At 44.8% G+C, this 13,105-nt stretch overlaps 1 protein-coding gene across 2 annotated transcripts in view; it reads right to left on the bottom strand.

Moving 5' to 3' along the window:
• LAMA5 (laminin subunit alpha 5) overlaps positions 1-13,105 on the bottom strand; it is a 230,839-nt gene that overhangs the window by 202,697 nt on the left and 15,037 nt on the right. The window contains exon 1 of one of the 2 annotated variants that reach the window (XM_081010970.1): positions 9,256-9,276. The exons of the other annotated variant lie outside the window; for it this stretch is intronic. Within the exon in view, the coding sequence (XP_080867096.1) occupies positions 9,256-9,261 (6 nt within the window). The 5' untranslated portion in view covers positions 9,262-9,276. Of the gene's footprint in view, positions 1-9,255; positions 9,277-13,105 lie in introns of those variants that run through there. 2 annotated transcript variants of the gene reach the window in all.

The following is a 13,105-nucleotide window of genomic DNA, read 5'->3' as shown; positions in this document are numbered from 1 at the left end:
TTAGCATTTTAAGTGATATGCGTGGCAATTTTTATTTTAAAAAAAGACCAACGAAAGCACCTCTTCAAATGGTGAAGTGTAAAGTATAACTAAGGGAAATTAATTCTATCCCAGAGGCATCAACACCCCCTGCTTGCTGAGACCTTGCAGTAGCATGTGAGGCAGTATGCAGTGATTACAATGTAAAAATCAGTCCAGACACCCTTAAATTTCATTAAATAGCTTGTTACTTAAGAAAAAACAATTAAGTCAAAACATAAAATTAAAAGCAGGAAATGGATTAGTTAATAACTCCCAAAGGAGCGGAGGAAAAAAGAGCCACTTTGATTGCTTTAATCCTAGCCTCCCTTTAGTAGTAGCCTAGTGACACATCATTAATTATCTCTCTCCAAAATTCAGTTTTTGTAATGAGCTATTAAAATATCAAAAACAGCTATTAACAGGCAGATCAAACATCACAGAGTCCTTTTTCTGAAAGGCTTGCACAAGTAAAGGAGCTATAGAAATAGATAAACAGGTTACTGTCATGCCAATAGGGTGTTCATTTAATCGTAAATACTTGTAGACATATTGGGACGCGGGTGGCACTGTGGGTAAAACCTCAGCGCCTAGGACTTGCCGATCGCATGGTCGGCGGTTCGAATCCCCGTGGCGGGGTGTGCTCCCGTCATTCGGTCCCAGCACCTGCCAACCTAGCAGTTTGAAAGCACCCCCGGGTGCAAGTAGATAAATAGGGACCGCTTACCAGCGGGAAGGTAAACGGCGTTTCGTGTGCTGCGCTGGCTCGCCAGATGCAGCTTGTCACGCTGGCCACGTGACCCGGAAGTGTCTGCGGACAGCGCTGGCTCCCGGCCTCTAGAGAGAGATGAGCGCACAACCCTAGAGTCTGTCAAGACTGGCCCGTACGGGCAGGGGTACCTTTACCTTTACTTGTAGACATTAAAGGTAGGGTCATGAGATAATAATAATAATAATAATAATAATAATAATAATAATAATAAATTAAAAAAATATTTTGCGGCTTCCAGCAAAATATTAAAATACAATAGTTCATCAAATATTAAAAGCTTCCCTAAAAGGGCTGACTTCAGATGTCTTATAAAAGTAAGATAGTTGTTATTTCCTTGACATCTGGTGGGAGGGCGTTCCACAGGGCAGGTGCCACTACCGAGAAGGCTCTCTGCCTGGTTCCCTGTAACCTCACTTCTTGCAGTTAGGGAACCACCAGAAGGCCCTCAGAGCTGGACCTCAGTGTCCGGGCAAAATGATGGGGGTGGAGACGTTCCTTCAGGTATACTGGGCCGAGGCCATTTAGGGCTTTAAAGGTCAGCACCAAAACTTTGAAGTGTGCTCGGAAATGTACTGGGAGCCAATGTAGGTCTTTCAGGACCGGTGTTATGTGGTCCCAGTGGCCACTCCCAGTCACCAGTCTAGCTGCCGCATTCTGGATTAGTTGTAGTTTCCGGGTCGCCTTCAAAGGTAGCCCCACGTAGAGCGCATTGCAGTAATCCAAGTGAGAGATAACTAGAGCATGCACCACTCTGGCTAGACAGTCCACGAACAGGTAGGGTCTCAGCCTGTGTACCAGATGGAGCTGGTAAACAGCTGCCCTTGACACAGAATTGACCTACGCCTCCATGGACAGCTGTGAGTCCAGAATGACTCCCAGGCTGCGCACCTGGTCCTTCAGAGGCACAGTTACCCCATTCAGGACCAGGGAGCCCTCCATACCCACCCTCCCCCTGTCCCCCCAAAACAGTACTTCTATCTTGTCAGGATTCAACATCAACCTTTATGGAAGCAGAACAGAGTTTTAACTTGTTTCATGGACAGCACAGGAAGTTGCCTTATGCCAGGTGAGATGGTTTTTGTCCATTTAGCCCAGTACTGTGTGCTTTGACTGTCCCCAGCTCTTCATGGTCTCAGCACAGGTCTTTCCCATCACCTGTTACTCAGGCTGTGTACGCAGCATGGCTTCCTCCAGCTGCAGGATACTCCGAAAGCTGGTGCCCGAAATCCAGGTGCATGTGACGTCAGCCACAACCCACAGGTATCCTTTCACTTCTTGAGAAATCCTCCTGTTTGCTGCGCTTTCCCTCAAACCAGCTTCCATCCAGTTTGAAAATGTAAACCAGGGATAAACTGAGATGTATGTACATTTCAAATAGCCATCGCACAGGCAACAGCGCATTTGCACAGAAAACAGCTTCAATGAATTGCAACCAAGAGACTCCAGATTTTGAACCTTTCTGTATGCCAAGAATGGGCTGTGCCAATGATCTGCATTCAGTTTTATCATACAGATTGTGGAATCATAGTTGGCGTGCTCTGGTCCATGGGGTCACGAAGAGTCGGACCAGACTAAACAACTAAACAACAACAAAGAGTTGGAAGGGAACATGAGGGTCTTGTAGTCCAACTTCTGCAGTGCTGGGATTTTAAAAAAATCTTATTTTTTGCCCAATGTGCGGCTTGACCCCATGACTCTGAGATTAAGAGTCTCATGCTCTACTGACTGAGCTATCCCAGGCCTTCTGCAAGTACTGCTCCCCTGCCTGAAAACTATATTCTGGCAATGCTCAGTAACCTGAAAAGGATGATGAAATCGCTACTGTAATGCTCCCATTGTGGAACTGAGAAAAAGGATAGCAGTGCTTATAAATGGGGAGGGACCATTCACTACAGTGTGGAGTGACCTTGGAGTGGAGTGGAGTGACCTTGGGCCACTCACAATCTCTCAGCCTAGCCTACCTCACAGGGCTGTTGGGAGGATAAAATGGAGGAAGGGAGAACTTTGTACACCAGCTTATAATAATAATAATAATAATTTATTATTTATACCCCGCCCATCTGGCTGAGTTTCCCCAGCCACTCTGGGCGGCTTCCAATCAAGTGTTAAAAACAATACAGCATTAAATATTAAAAACTTCCCTAAACAGGGCTGCCTTCAGATGTCTTTTTAAAAGAAGATAGCTGCTTATTTCCTTCACATCTGAAGGGAGGGCATTCCACAGGGTGGGCGCCACTACCAAGAAGGCCCTCTGTCTGGTTCCCTGTAGCCTCACTTCTCGCAATGAGGGAACCGCCACAAGGCCCTCGGCACTGGATCTCAGTGTCCGGGCTGAATGATGGGGGTGGAGATGCTCCTTCAGGTATACAGGACCAAGGCCGTTTAGGGCTTTAAAGGTCAGCACCAACACTTTGAATTGTGCCTGGAAATGTACTGGGAGCTAATGCAGATCTCTCAGGACTGGTGTTATGTGGTCCCGGTGGCCACTTCAGCTCCTTGGAGGAAAAAAGAAGTATAAATGCAATAAACAGACAAAGAAACTGTGAAATTATAGCAAAGGCAGTTTGCCTGGCTTTCATTGACCATAACTATTCAAATACTGAAACTAGGGACTTACTGAACTAATTGGGAAAGATGTTTTTCATTAAGCAGACTAATTTTGTCCTTTTTTTTTGCTTCCTGTGTAGCAGAAAAATATGTCCGTTTCACTGAGCTCTAGGGAGATGTTGCTAATTTTGTTTGCATACTAATTCAAGCCTGTTTATTTACTTTTAAAAATGCATTCTTGTTCTCCCTGAAGACAAAGGGCACCATCCCCTTACATCATGGTATCAGGATTAAACCTAATTGTTGCATTGCCACCTTGTGATTTCTCACTGAAATCAGCTGCCTGCTTCCCAGTGCAAAAAGAGCTTTATTCTGTTTTTTGATAGGCGATCTCTGGGTTTTACACACTCGTTGCCCAATGGACAGATGCACACGCAATTATTAAAATGCAGATTATGACTGAATTCTTTGAGGGGAGGTGCCTTAAATGTGTTTCATAGAATTCTAGAGTTGGTAGGAACCCTGAGGTTCACAGTCCAGCCCCCTGCAATGTACACAGCCTAAGTCTATTGCAAATACGTAGTGCAGTTTTGCTATTTCAGTGCACTCAATCACAGGTCATGAAAGGCTATATTAGCATTTTCAAAAATAAAAATAAATCCCCAAATGTTGACTGCAACTCATGAACACGATAAGAATGTGAATCATCAAGGCACATCTAACTAATCCACACGAGCACGGAGACTCTCTCCATTGTATGCTTAGATGATTAATTCATTAAAAATTATCAGAAAGGCGCTGCAAGAGCTCTGTATCCCAGGTTGTTTCCAAAGTAGCACAAAGTAACTCATTCAGTCAGCACAAGCTTGCACAACAGAACTCCCCACTCCTCTCCCTTAAATCTGTTCTGGGGGTCCCCCCCCCAATCTTCCAGAGCAAATTTGGGGTGGGTGCAGGCACACATGGGCGAGGAGTGGGGGGAGAACATTAAAGCTCAAATCTTTGGCTGACAAAATGTACTTAGAGAAGTATGCATAGAGTTAGGCTATTTTATTCTTACAACTTGCCGACAAAGGTCCGTATAGTTAAAGCTATGGTTTCCCCAGTAGTGATGTATGGAAGTGAGAGCTGGACCATAAAGAAGGCTGATCGCCAAAGAATCGATGCTTTTGAATTATGGTGCTGGAGGAGACTCTTGAGAGTCCCATGGACTGCAAGAAGATCAAACCGATCCATTCTTAAGGAAATCAGCCCTGAGTGCTCACTGGAAGGACAGATCGTGAAGCTGAGACTCCAATACTTTGGCCACCTCATGAGAAGAGAAGACCCCCTGGAAAAGACCCTGATGTTGGGAAAGATGGAGGGCACAAGGAGAAGGGGACAACAGAGGACGAGATGGTTGGACAGTGTTCTCGAAGCTACCAACATAAGTTTGACCAAACTGCGGGAGGCAGTGGAAGACAGGAGTGCCTGGCGTGCTCTGGTACATGGGGTCATGAAGAGTCGGACATGACTAAACGACTAAATAGCAACAATTCTTACAACAACCCTGTGAGGTAGGTTAGGCTGAGAGATAGAGACTCCCGGTTACCCAGGGAGTTTCATGGCTGGGAAGACTCAAGTGTCCATGCTCCAACACCAGCAAAGGTGTAAGGTTTTTACTTTGCTTTCCAATTTCTATGGAACTGCAATGACTAGCTTAGGACCCAAGGATTGTACGTAAGAGTAAACCTATTGAAATAAATGTGCCCAAGTTACATACATCGATTTCAATGGACTGTCTTCTGAGTAGAACTAACACTGGATACAACTCCAATCTTTCCCCTAGTGGATTGAAATGCAATCATTTTCTTTTCTTTTTGTAATATAATCAAGCAAGCTTTTGTAATTTTTTACAAGGTAACCTTGAAAGATATCTCAATTTAATGTGGCTATGAAGCCGTCAGCCTCTTGGCTGCATAGACAGATTAGAAGAAAATAAGAACAAGCCAACTGTTATTCGTATTTGAATTATTCAACAATCCTTACCCCCTTTGGCTGAAAGCCTGTCTCATTGTTATACCCTCTCTTCCATTCATAAGTGTTTTACCCAGAATATACATATACGTAATCCAGTCCAAATGGAGGAAGTCCCTAGAACTCCTCACCAGAAAATTCAATTAACTTTAAGGTCAGCCTGTACCTTTCTCTGTAATCAAATGATTTCAAACTCCGCACAAAGCCAGAACAGGTGTTTCTTTCATTCATGCTGTCTGTCTACCTGGCGAGGGCCCAAATATATATTTTTTCCCTTTTAAGTTTACACTGCACACTAAGCATGGGCACATGCCTGTCTCGAGGCAGCCTCAAAGACGGTTCCATTGCTGAGCCAAACACGTTCTGCTTTGTTTTCTTTGAACCCAGTGCAAACAGCTGTTTTCTAATTCTTAACTAAATAATTGTCGCCATTTACGCCACACAGCTCTTGCCAACCAGGAGATTGATGCTGGTGATAAAAGATGTCTGCAAACATGACACGGAGGCTGGCAGCATTAACTGCACTGTGTGAGAATCCCAGGAAAACTTGGAGACAATCAGTCGGGTCGTGCAACCACAGCGTACAGCTTCCAGGTCATGTGGCCAGCATGACTAAGCCGCTTCTGGCAAACCAGAGCAGTGCACGGAAACACCGTTTACCTTCCCGCCAGAGCGGTACCTATTTATCTACTTGTACTTTGACGTGCTTTCGAACTGCTAGGTTGGCAGGAGCAGGGACCGAGCAACGGGAGCTCACCCCGTTGCGGGGATTCAAACCGCCGACCTTCCGATCGGCAAGTCCTAGGCTCTGTGGTTTAACTCACAGTGCCACCAGTACTTCTCTTATTGTTTGTTGGAGGAAGAAAGCTAGGGTACAATAAATATGCCAATAAACTAACAAGCAAATATATAGGCAGCTTGGTGGAAACTAACATTAAGACTCACAGTTGCTGGGGGTTTAGAGGGATTTTTTGTTGTAAGTTCCCCCCCACCCTGAAACTGAAAAATAAAGGTTGTTGGTGGTGGTTTTTTTGAACAGTTGCAATTGTTCCCCTGCTGCCTTTAACAATTACAGAGCATGGTTTGCTTTTATAAACCCAGCATGGCCATGAATGAAGAGAAAGTGGTGTTTTGTAAATGAAAAGGGTTTGAGTTACACTCTGCTGCTTCTCCACCTGCGTCTCTCTCTTCCCCCTGCATGTGTTTTCCCAGATGAAATATGAACAATTGAATTTCTGAAGCCCACCAGCTGTTTCTGAAGAAAGGGGGGGGGGGGGAGCTCAATGGAATGTTTAAAAAAATGTTCAAAATGAAGACCTTTTCCCACTCAGTTTGTAGCGTATGTATTTTCTAAATCAAATGAGCAGCAAACAACACGACATCACTGCTAACTGCAATGCATTATGACCATTTACATTTCAGCTATGGTTTTCCCCAAACGGACAGGGGAGTCCTGCTCAACGCTTGGCTAACCCAAATTTTAGATTAAGGGGAGGGCTGTTTACAAAGCAATAAAGTGGCACAAAGTTACATGCGTTAAGCCAATAATTTGCACACCTCAATAAGTATTCATCTATATATGTTCGGCTATATCCAGTGTTAGTCCTACTTAAGAGAAAAACTTTGGTCCGTTGACTTCAGCTGGAACTGCATTTTTGGAGGGTGGCTGCTGTTGTTGTTTAAATAGAAGCTGATAAGCCTGAGACCACAGAGCCCAGGGCTTGCCGATCAGAAGGTCGGCGGTTTGAATCCCCGCAACAGGGTGAGCTCCTGTTGCTCGGTCTCTGCTCCTGCCAACCTTGCAGTTCGAAAGCATGTCAAAGTGCAAGTAGATAAATAGGTACTGCTCTGGCAGGAAGGTAAACGGTGTTTCCGTGGGCTGCTCTGGTTCGCCAGAAGCGGCTTAGTCATGCTGGCCACATGACTCAGAAGCTGTCTGCGGACAAACGCCGGCTCCCTCGGCCAGTAAAGCGAGATGAGCGTCGCAACCCCAGAGTAGTCTGCGACTGGACCTAATGGTCAGGGGTCCCTCTACCTTTACCTTTACGTTTCTCTCATGTGACTGAGTCAGGTAGGGTCTGTATGTATCCCCCCAACATTGATATACATCATTAACTCATTATGATGACTTGCTGTCACACTGCACAAATTTATTTATCATGATAAGCTAAGCTCAGCAGCATAGTAAATGCTTGAATAATAATCACACATCAATTAATTGTGCTGGGAGGGGCTAGGATGATACCAGCACTGGCGCTTACAAAGACCACACAGGAGAATTTCAGATCCCTGAGTTTTTGGTAAACTGGAATTAGTAACCATTGAGTAAGGGGGAGAGAAGGGAAACAAATTCCACTGTAATTCGCCAGAATGCAAAGTGAGTGTCAACAACATGATAATGCAGAGCATTAAGTCTGAGACAGTTCATCCTTCCCACATTGCCATCCCAGAATGTTGCAACTTGCCCAGAACTTTTGGAGATGAGTGGTGCAAGAGCTTTGCACATTGAAATCATTGTACAGTGGTACCTCGGGTTAAGTACTTAATTCGTTCCGGAGGTCCGTACTTAACCTGAAACTGTTCTTAACCTGAAGCACCACTTTAGCTAATGGGGCCTCCTGCTGCTGCTGCGCTACCGGAGCTTGATTTCTGTTCTCATCCTGAAGCAAAGTTCTTAACCTGAAGCACTATTTCTGGGTTAGCGGAGTCTGTAACCTGAAGCGTATGTAACCCAAGGTACCACTGTAATTTAATTTAATACAATGGGCTGGTGGATGGGGAAGGAATTTCTGCCCGTTATGAGATGATGAAGCAAGGCTCCCATGACTTTTCTGTTATTTGCAGCAGGTACAGGGCAGCCTCAGGTCTGCAGGGAGTGGGGGCATAAAGAATGCCCAGCAGCAGCAGCATGCCACTGCCTCCAGGCCACACCACATTACTCCACTGTATCCCTTTCATAGGGCTTGGTGTGCATCCTTCTCTGGTGCTTTTGCCTGGTTGGAATGTATCCTTAGTGGTGGAAGCTGGTATTCTGTAGGACTAGCAAGGCAGAAAGCAGGGAAGCCAACTGTACAGTAAGCCAAGTAGATCAAGAAATGTCCATCGCTTCCAAATGAAGACAAATCTTGCCAGCTTTGCAGATTTGCTGCCACTTTTATCTTGGAGTTTCCCAGCGATTCGGGCAAATGTTGGCAGTTCTGGATTTCCCAGTCGCATTAGTACAGCGATGGGCAGTGGGGGGTGGGAGGGGTGGGTTGTCGTCACACCAGCCCGGGAGATGAATGCAAATAACATCTGTGAAAACGCATCTGGACGCATTTTCTTTGCTTTGTTAACCACGCCAGTTATAGCAACAGGTGGAGAGAGCTGTGGGCCCGCATGTCACTGAAAGCGTTACGCTCTCCACATTTGCCCTCTCAGGTGTAAAATGCAATCCAGATTTTCAGGCAAGTCAAAATGGTTAATATACAATGAAGCCGGCAGGCAAACCTGGAGACTTCAGGTTGGCCCTGCTGAGTGTCTGGCAGCCCTAGTAAATTGTGATTGTTTTCCTTTCACCAAAATGCAAAAACTAACACTCCCTAGGTCATGACATTTGTGGGGGCATCTCAGTCGTGATGCAATATTACTACCCAAAAATATCTGTCAGTGTCCTGTTGACCAGCTTCCGAAGGTGAATGTCAACCAGCTTGCATCCACAAACATCAGCCTGCTTCCGCCATACAACATCTACTGGCTTCCAAACTCCACCATCGGCCACCAGCTTCCACTATGTCCATCACTAGACATCAGCTGGCTTGCTATCTATCATGGATATCAGCTGCCTTCAAGCCAAGATCTCCCACTCAGCACGTGAACTTGCCTTCTTATTACTCCATAGCATCCCACAGCCAGATGATTACCTCCATCCATCCGCCAATTCACCTTCTCCAGGTGGAAGAAGACTGATCAATGCTGAATGTCTCAGCTGCTGCCTGCTGTGTTCTGTTGGGGAAGAGGAAAAAGCCCATCTTTGTATCCACTCAGATGCCATGTACTTTTATGATGTCATAAGTGGTCCGTAGCCACCGGCAACTGCTGGGGGTGCATCACTATAACGTCCCCAGGCCTCACAATTGTTGGTGCATCTTAGCAGTTGTGATAAGAATTTTAAGGTCTTAGATATATATTAAATGTTCATAAATGTACCAACCAAGCACGTACATAGATCAGGAAGACCGACCTGAAACCATTTTTGATTCCCAACTGACCAAATGTTTTCTCTGCAAGGTCAAAGGAAAATGGAAAAGCCTCCCCATTGCCTTTTCCTTCACAAATCCTGTCTTAAGAGTATGTCTGTCTGTGTTTGAATAGGGTGAGCCTGTGACCTGGCTTAGGAACTAAGTGTTTATCATTACAAAAGACTGCCCAGGCTCCCCAGGGTATCCAATCAAGTGAGCATTAACAGGTAAACCTGTCAGACGAGATAAACAACACACTCAGATTTCTGCTGTAGACCTCCTTTTCTGTGATATAGGTATGATGTATCTGGGGGGTGGTCTTGGGTTACACCCCTTCTGTGATGTATGTATGATGCATGGAGAGGTGGTCTTGAGCTCCAAGACGGGGAATTTAAAATGTCTATATAAGGGCAGGCACACCTTGGTTCTGGGTTCCTCCTCCTTTCCTGCATCTGAGGGGAGCACCCTGTTGCAACAGATCAATAAAGATCAGGTTTACTAGCTGCTTTGCTTCTTAATATTCTCTGGTTGACCTCTGCTATTTTCTCCTACCAATAGGGAACCTATGTAAGGACTCTATATGGGCTCTTGCATACCCCATAAGGGGAAAGGGCAGATTTTTGTTTATAAAACAGTGATTTATTTGTCTGCTTGTTTTATCATTAAAAACATTTAAGGACCAGCCTCCATAATCTGCACTGATACCAGGGAGGGGCACACCATAAAACTCTTGCAGGGGATTTTTTCCAGCACAACGGTTGCATTCCCTTTTAGGGTTCCTGCCCTTCTACCCCAGGAGCTGCTTGCAGTGGTGGGTGAGGGTCAAAGACAGAGGAGAGCCACCAATATGGCTCTTATCTTTGTATAGCAAGCTTCATTCCAGCTTTCAGCTAATGATAGAAGATTGCCCCTTTGGGGCATGTAGTGGGGGGGAATCATATGGAGCAGAAACCACGTTGGTCTTCTCCTGTACCTCTTTCCCCTGGAATCCTTCCCACAGGGTGGTTGATGGTAGATCTCTCAGGGGTGGGTGAAGGCCCAGCTAGATCATCCCCGGGGTGTGTGTGTCTTTACTTGTGTCCCCCTCTCTTGGATTCCTTCACATTCATCCTGGTTGCCCCCACAGCATACTACGGAAATATTTTTCTTGCTATGATGAAATCCAGCAGTTTCTCCCCACCCACATCCAGACCCCACATCCTGTTAAAAGCCTTGCCCATCCACTTCGCTGCTTTACAGTTCTGTACTTGCAGCCAGAGGGTCTACCCTCATTACCCAACACGACCCCGGCAGGAATAAAATAGTGTGCGGCTATCCCATAGCAGAGATGCCTGAGAGGCAGACTCTTAAATCAAAGAGACGTGTCATGTTGGCCCACTCTCCTTATCCAAGAGTCAATCTAAGGGGAAGGGTATTTTGGAGACATCCTTCTCCTCCCTCTCCAGTTACGCTTCCCATCTGAGGAATGCCTGATGAGCTTCCTGACAAGATGTGGGCAATCATCGCCTCCAACCATTCATTTCCCTCTCATTCCTTCAGCAGAGGAATGTGATGCTTCATTTGCAAGGCTATCTATAAATGTCTCCCAACGGGAAGGGAATCCGAGGAGGTCTTCCTTCTGCTTACAAAGTGGATAATAATAAAGGATTTCTTATGAAAGTTTAAGTTAGGTAGCTTTGATTTTTTATATTTTATTTAAGAAACCAAATTTACAATCTTATTACTACTGCTGCTACAATTGCTTCCACTACTACATCACTGCTAGTTCTAATATATTACTTACTGCTACAATCAAATCCCACCTTTCCTGAAAGGAACTGAAGGTGGTGTACATGATTCTCTGCCTCTCCCTTTTATTTTCACAACAACCTTGTGAGGTAGTTTAGGCTGAAAGACAGTGAATGGCCTTTTGAGAGTTCAGTATCTTATTGCCATGCCCCTTCTCGGGTGAAGATAATTTGGGGGTAGTTTTAATAATATTTTCTCTGGACTACAGGACCTACAATATATGGTATTTTTTATTAAATAATAAAAGTTATAGATATGTAATGTATGTCTGTATAGAAATAAAACTTTTAAAAATCATTAAGCTAATGGAAGTAAAAAAATAATTGTACATTTCGAACATCCCCCTTTTAGTTAGTGATCCATATTAAAGGATTTAACTAAAATGAAAGAGAGAAAATTTGTTAATTAATATACTTTGCTTCAAGAGTCACTGGTAACGGTCATATAATTGTTGAGTGTCTGCTATAAAGGCAAGAGAGCCTACTTCTCTCTGTCTGCCCTTGCAATTCATACAAGAAAATCTGAACATGTTATATAAATTACTTATTATGTAAACACGTCTATTCTACAGTACACCATTCTCATACATTAAATGAGAATGGATGGGGGGCACCTGGTTTAGGATGGGGGACACCTGGCTTGACAGTAGAAAGGATCTTAGGGTCATAGTAAACCACAAGTTTCACATGAGTCAGTAGTGTGATGCAGCAGCAAAAAATGCTAATGCAATCCTAGGCTGCATCAACATAAGTATAATATCCAGATCAAGGGAAGTAATAGTAGTACTGTTCTATTGCGCCTTGGTCAGACCCCACCTGGAATACTGTGTCCAGTTCTGGGCACCACAGTTTAAGAAGGATATTGACAAGCTGGAACGTGTGCAGAGGAGAGTGACCAAGAAGATCAAGGGTCTGGAAACCAAGCATTAATTGGAACCATTGAAGGAGTTGGGTATGTTTGGCTTGTTGTTGTTGTTTAGTCATGTAGTCATGTCCGACTCTTCGTGACCCCATGGACCAGAGCACGCCAGGCACTCCTGTCTTCCACTGCCTCCCACAGTTTGGTCAAACTTATGCTGCTAGCTTTGAGAACACTGTCCAACCATCTCGTCCTCTGTCGTCCTCTTCTCCTTGTGCCCTCAGTCTTTCCCAACATCAGATTGAGGGCACAAGAAGAAGGGAACAACAGAGGATGAGATGGTTGGACAGTGTTCTCAAAGCTACCGGGAACAGCAAACTGTGAGGTGGAATGACAGATACCTGAAGCACTGCCATGTGGAAGATGGAGAGAGCTTGTTTTCTGCTGCTCCAGAGGTAAGGCCCGAACCAATGTATTCAAATTATAAGAAAGGAGATTGTGACTAAACATCAGGAAGAATTTGTTGATGGTAAGAGCCATTCAAGAGCCGAATGGACAATGTCTAGGACCACTCTCCTTCATTTGAGGTTTTTAAACAGAGGTTGGATGTCCATCTGTCTGGGATTTTTAAAGCTTTGATTCCTGCATAGTAGGGGGTTGGACTAGACACTGGTCTTCAAATAGTCGGTTGGGACCCATTAGTGCAGTGGTTCTCAATATTTTTTTCTCTAAGCTACATTTCAGAACAGAAATTTGCTTCCAGCTTAGGTGGACAATGCCAGTCCAGAACATGTGAGCTGGAATATGGAAAGCCTTTGCTATCCAGAGAAATTCTTGAAATTGCAGCCCTTGGGGCTCACTGTGGAGGGCAGCCACCCATAGAGCC

This window comes from Podarcis pityusensis (genome assembly GCF_964106645.2).
Source record: "Podarcis pityusensis genome assembly, chromosome: 6".
In the NCBI taxonomy this organism is placed as follows: Eukaryota; Metazoa; Chordata; class Lepidosauria; order Squamata; family Lacertidae; genus Podarcis; species Podarcis pityusensis.
Note: the sequence above shows the minus strand (reverse complement) of the source record. Positions and strands in the feature narration are given on the sequence as shown.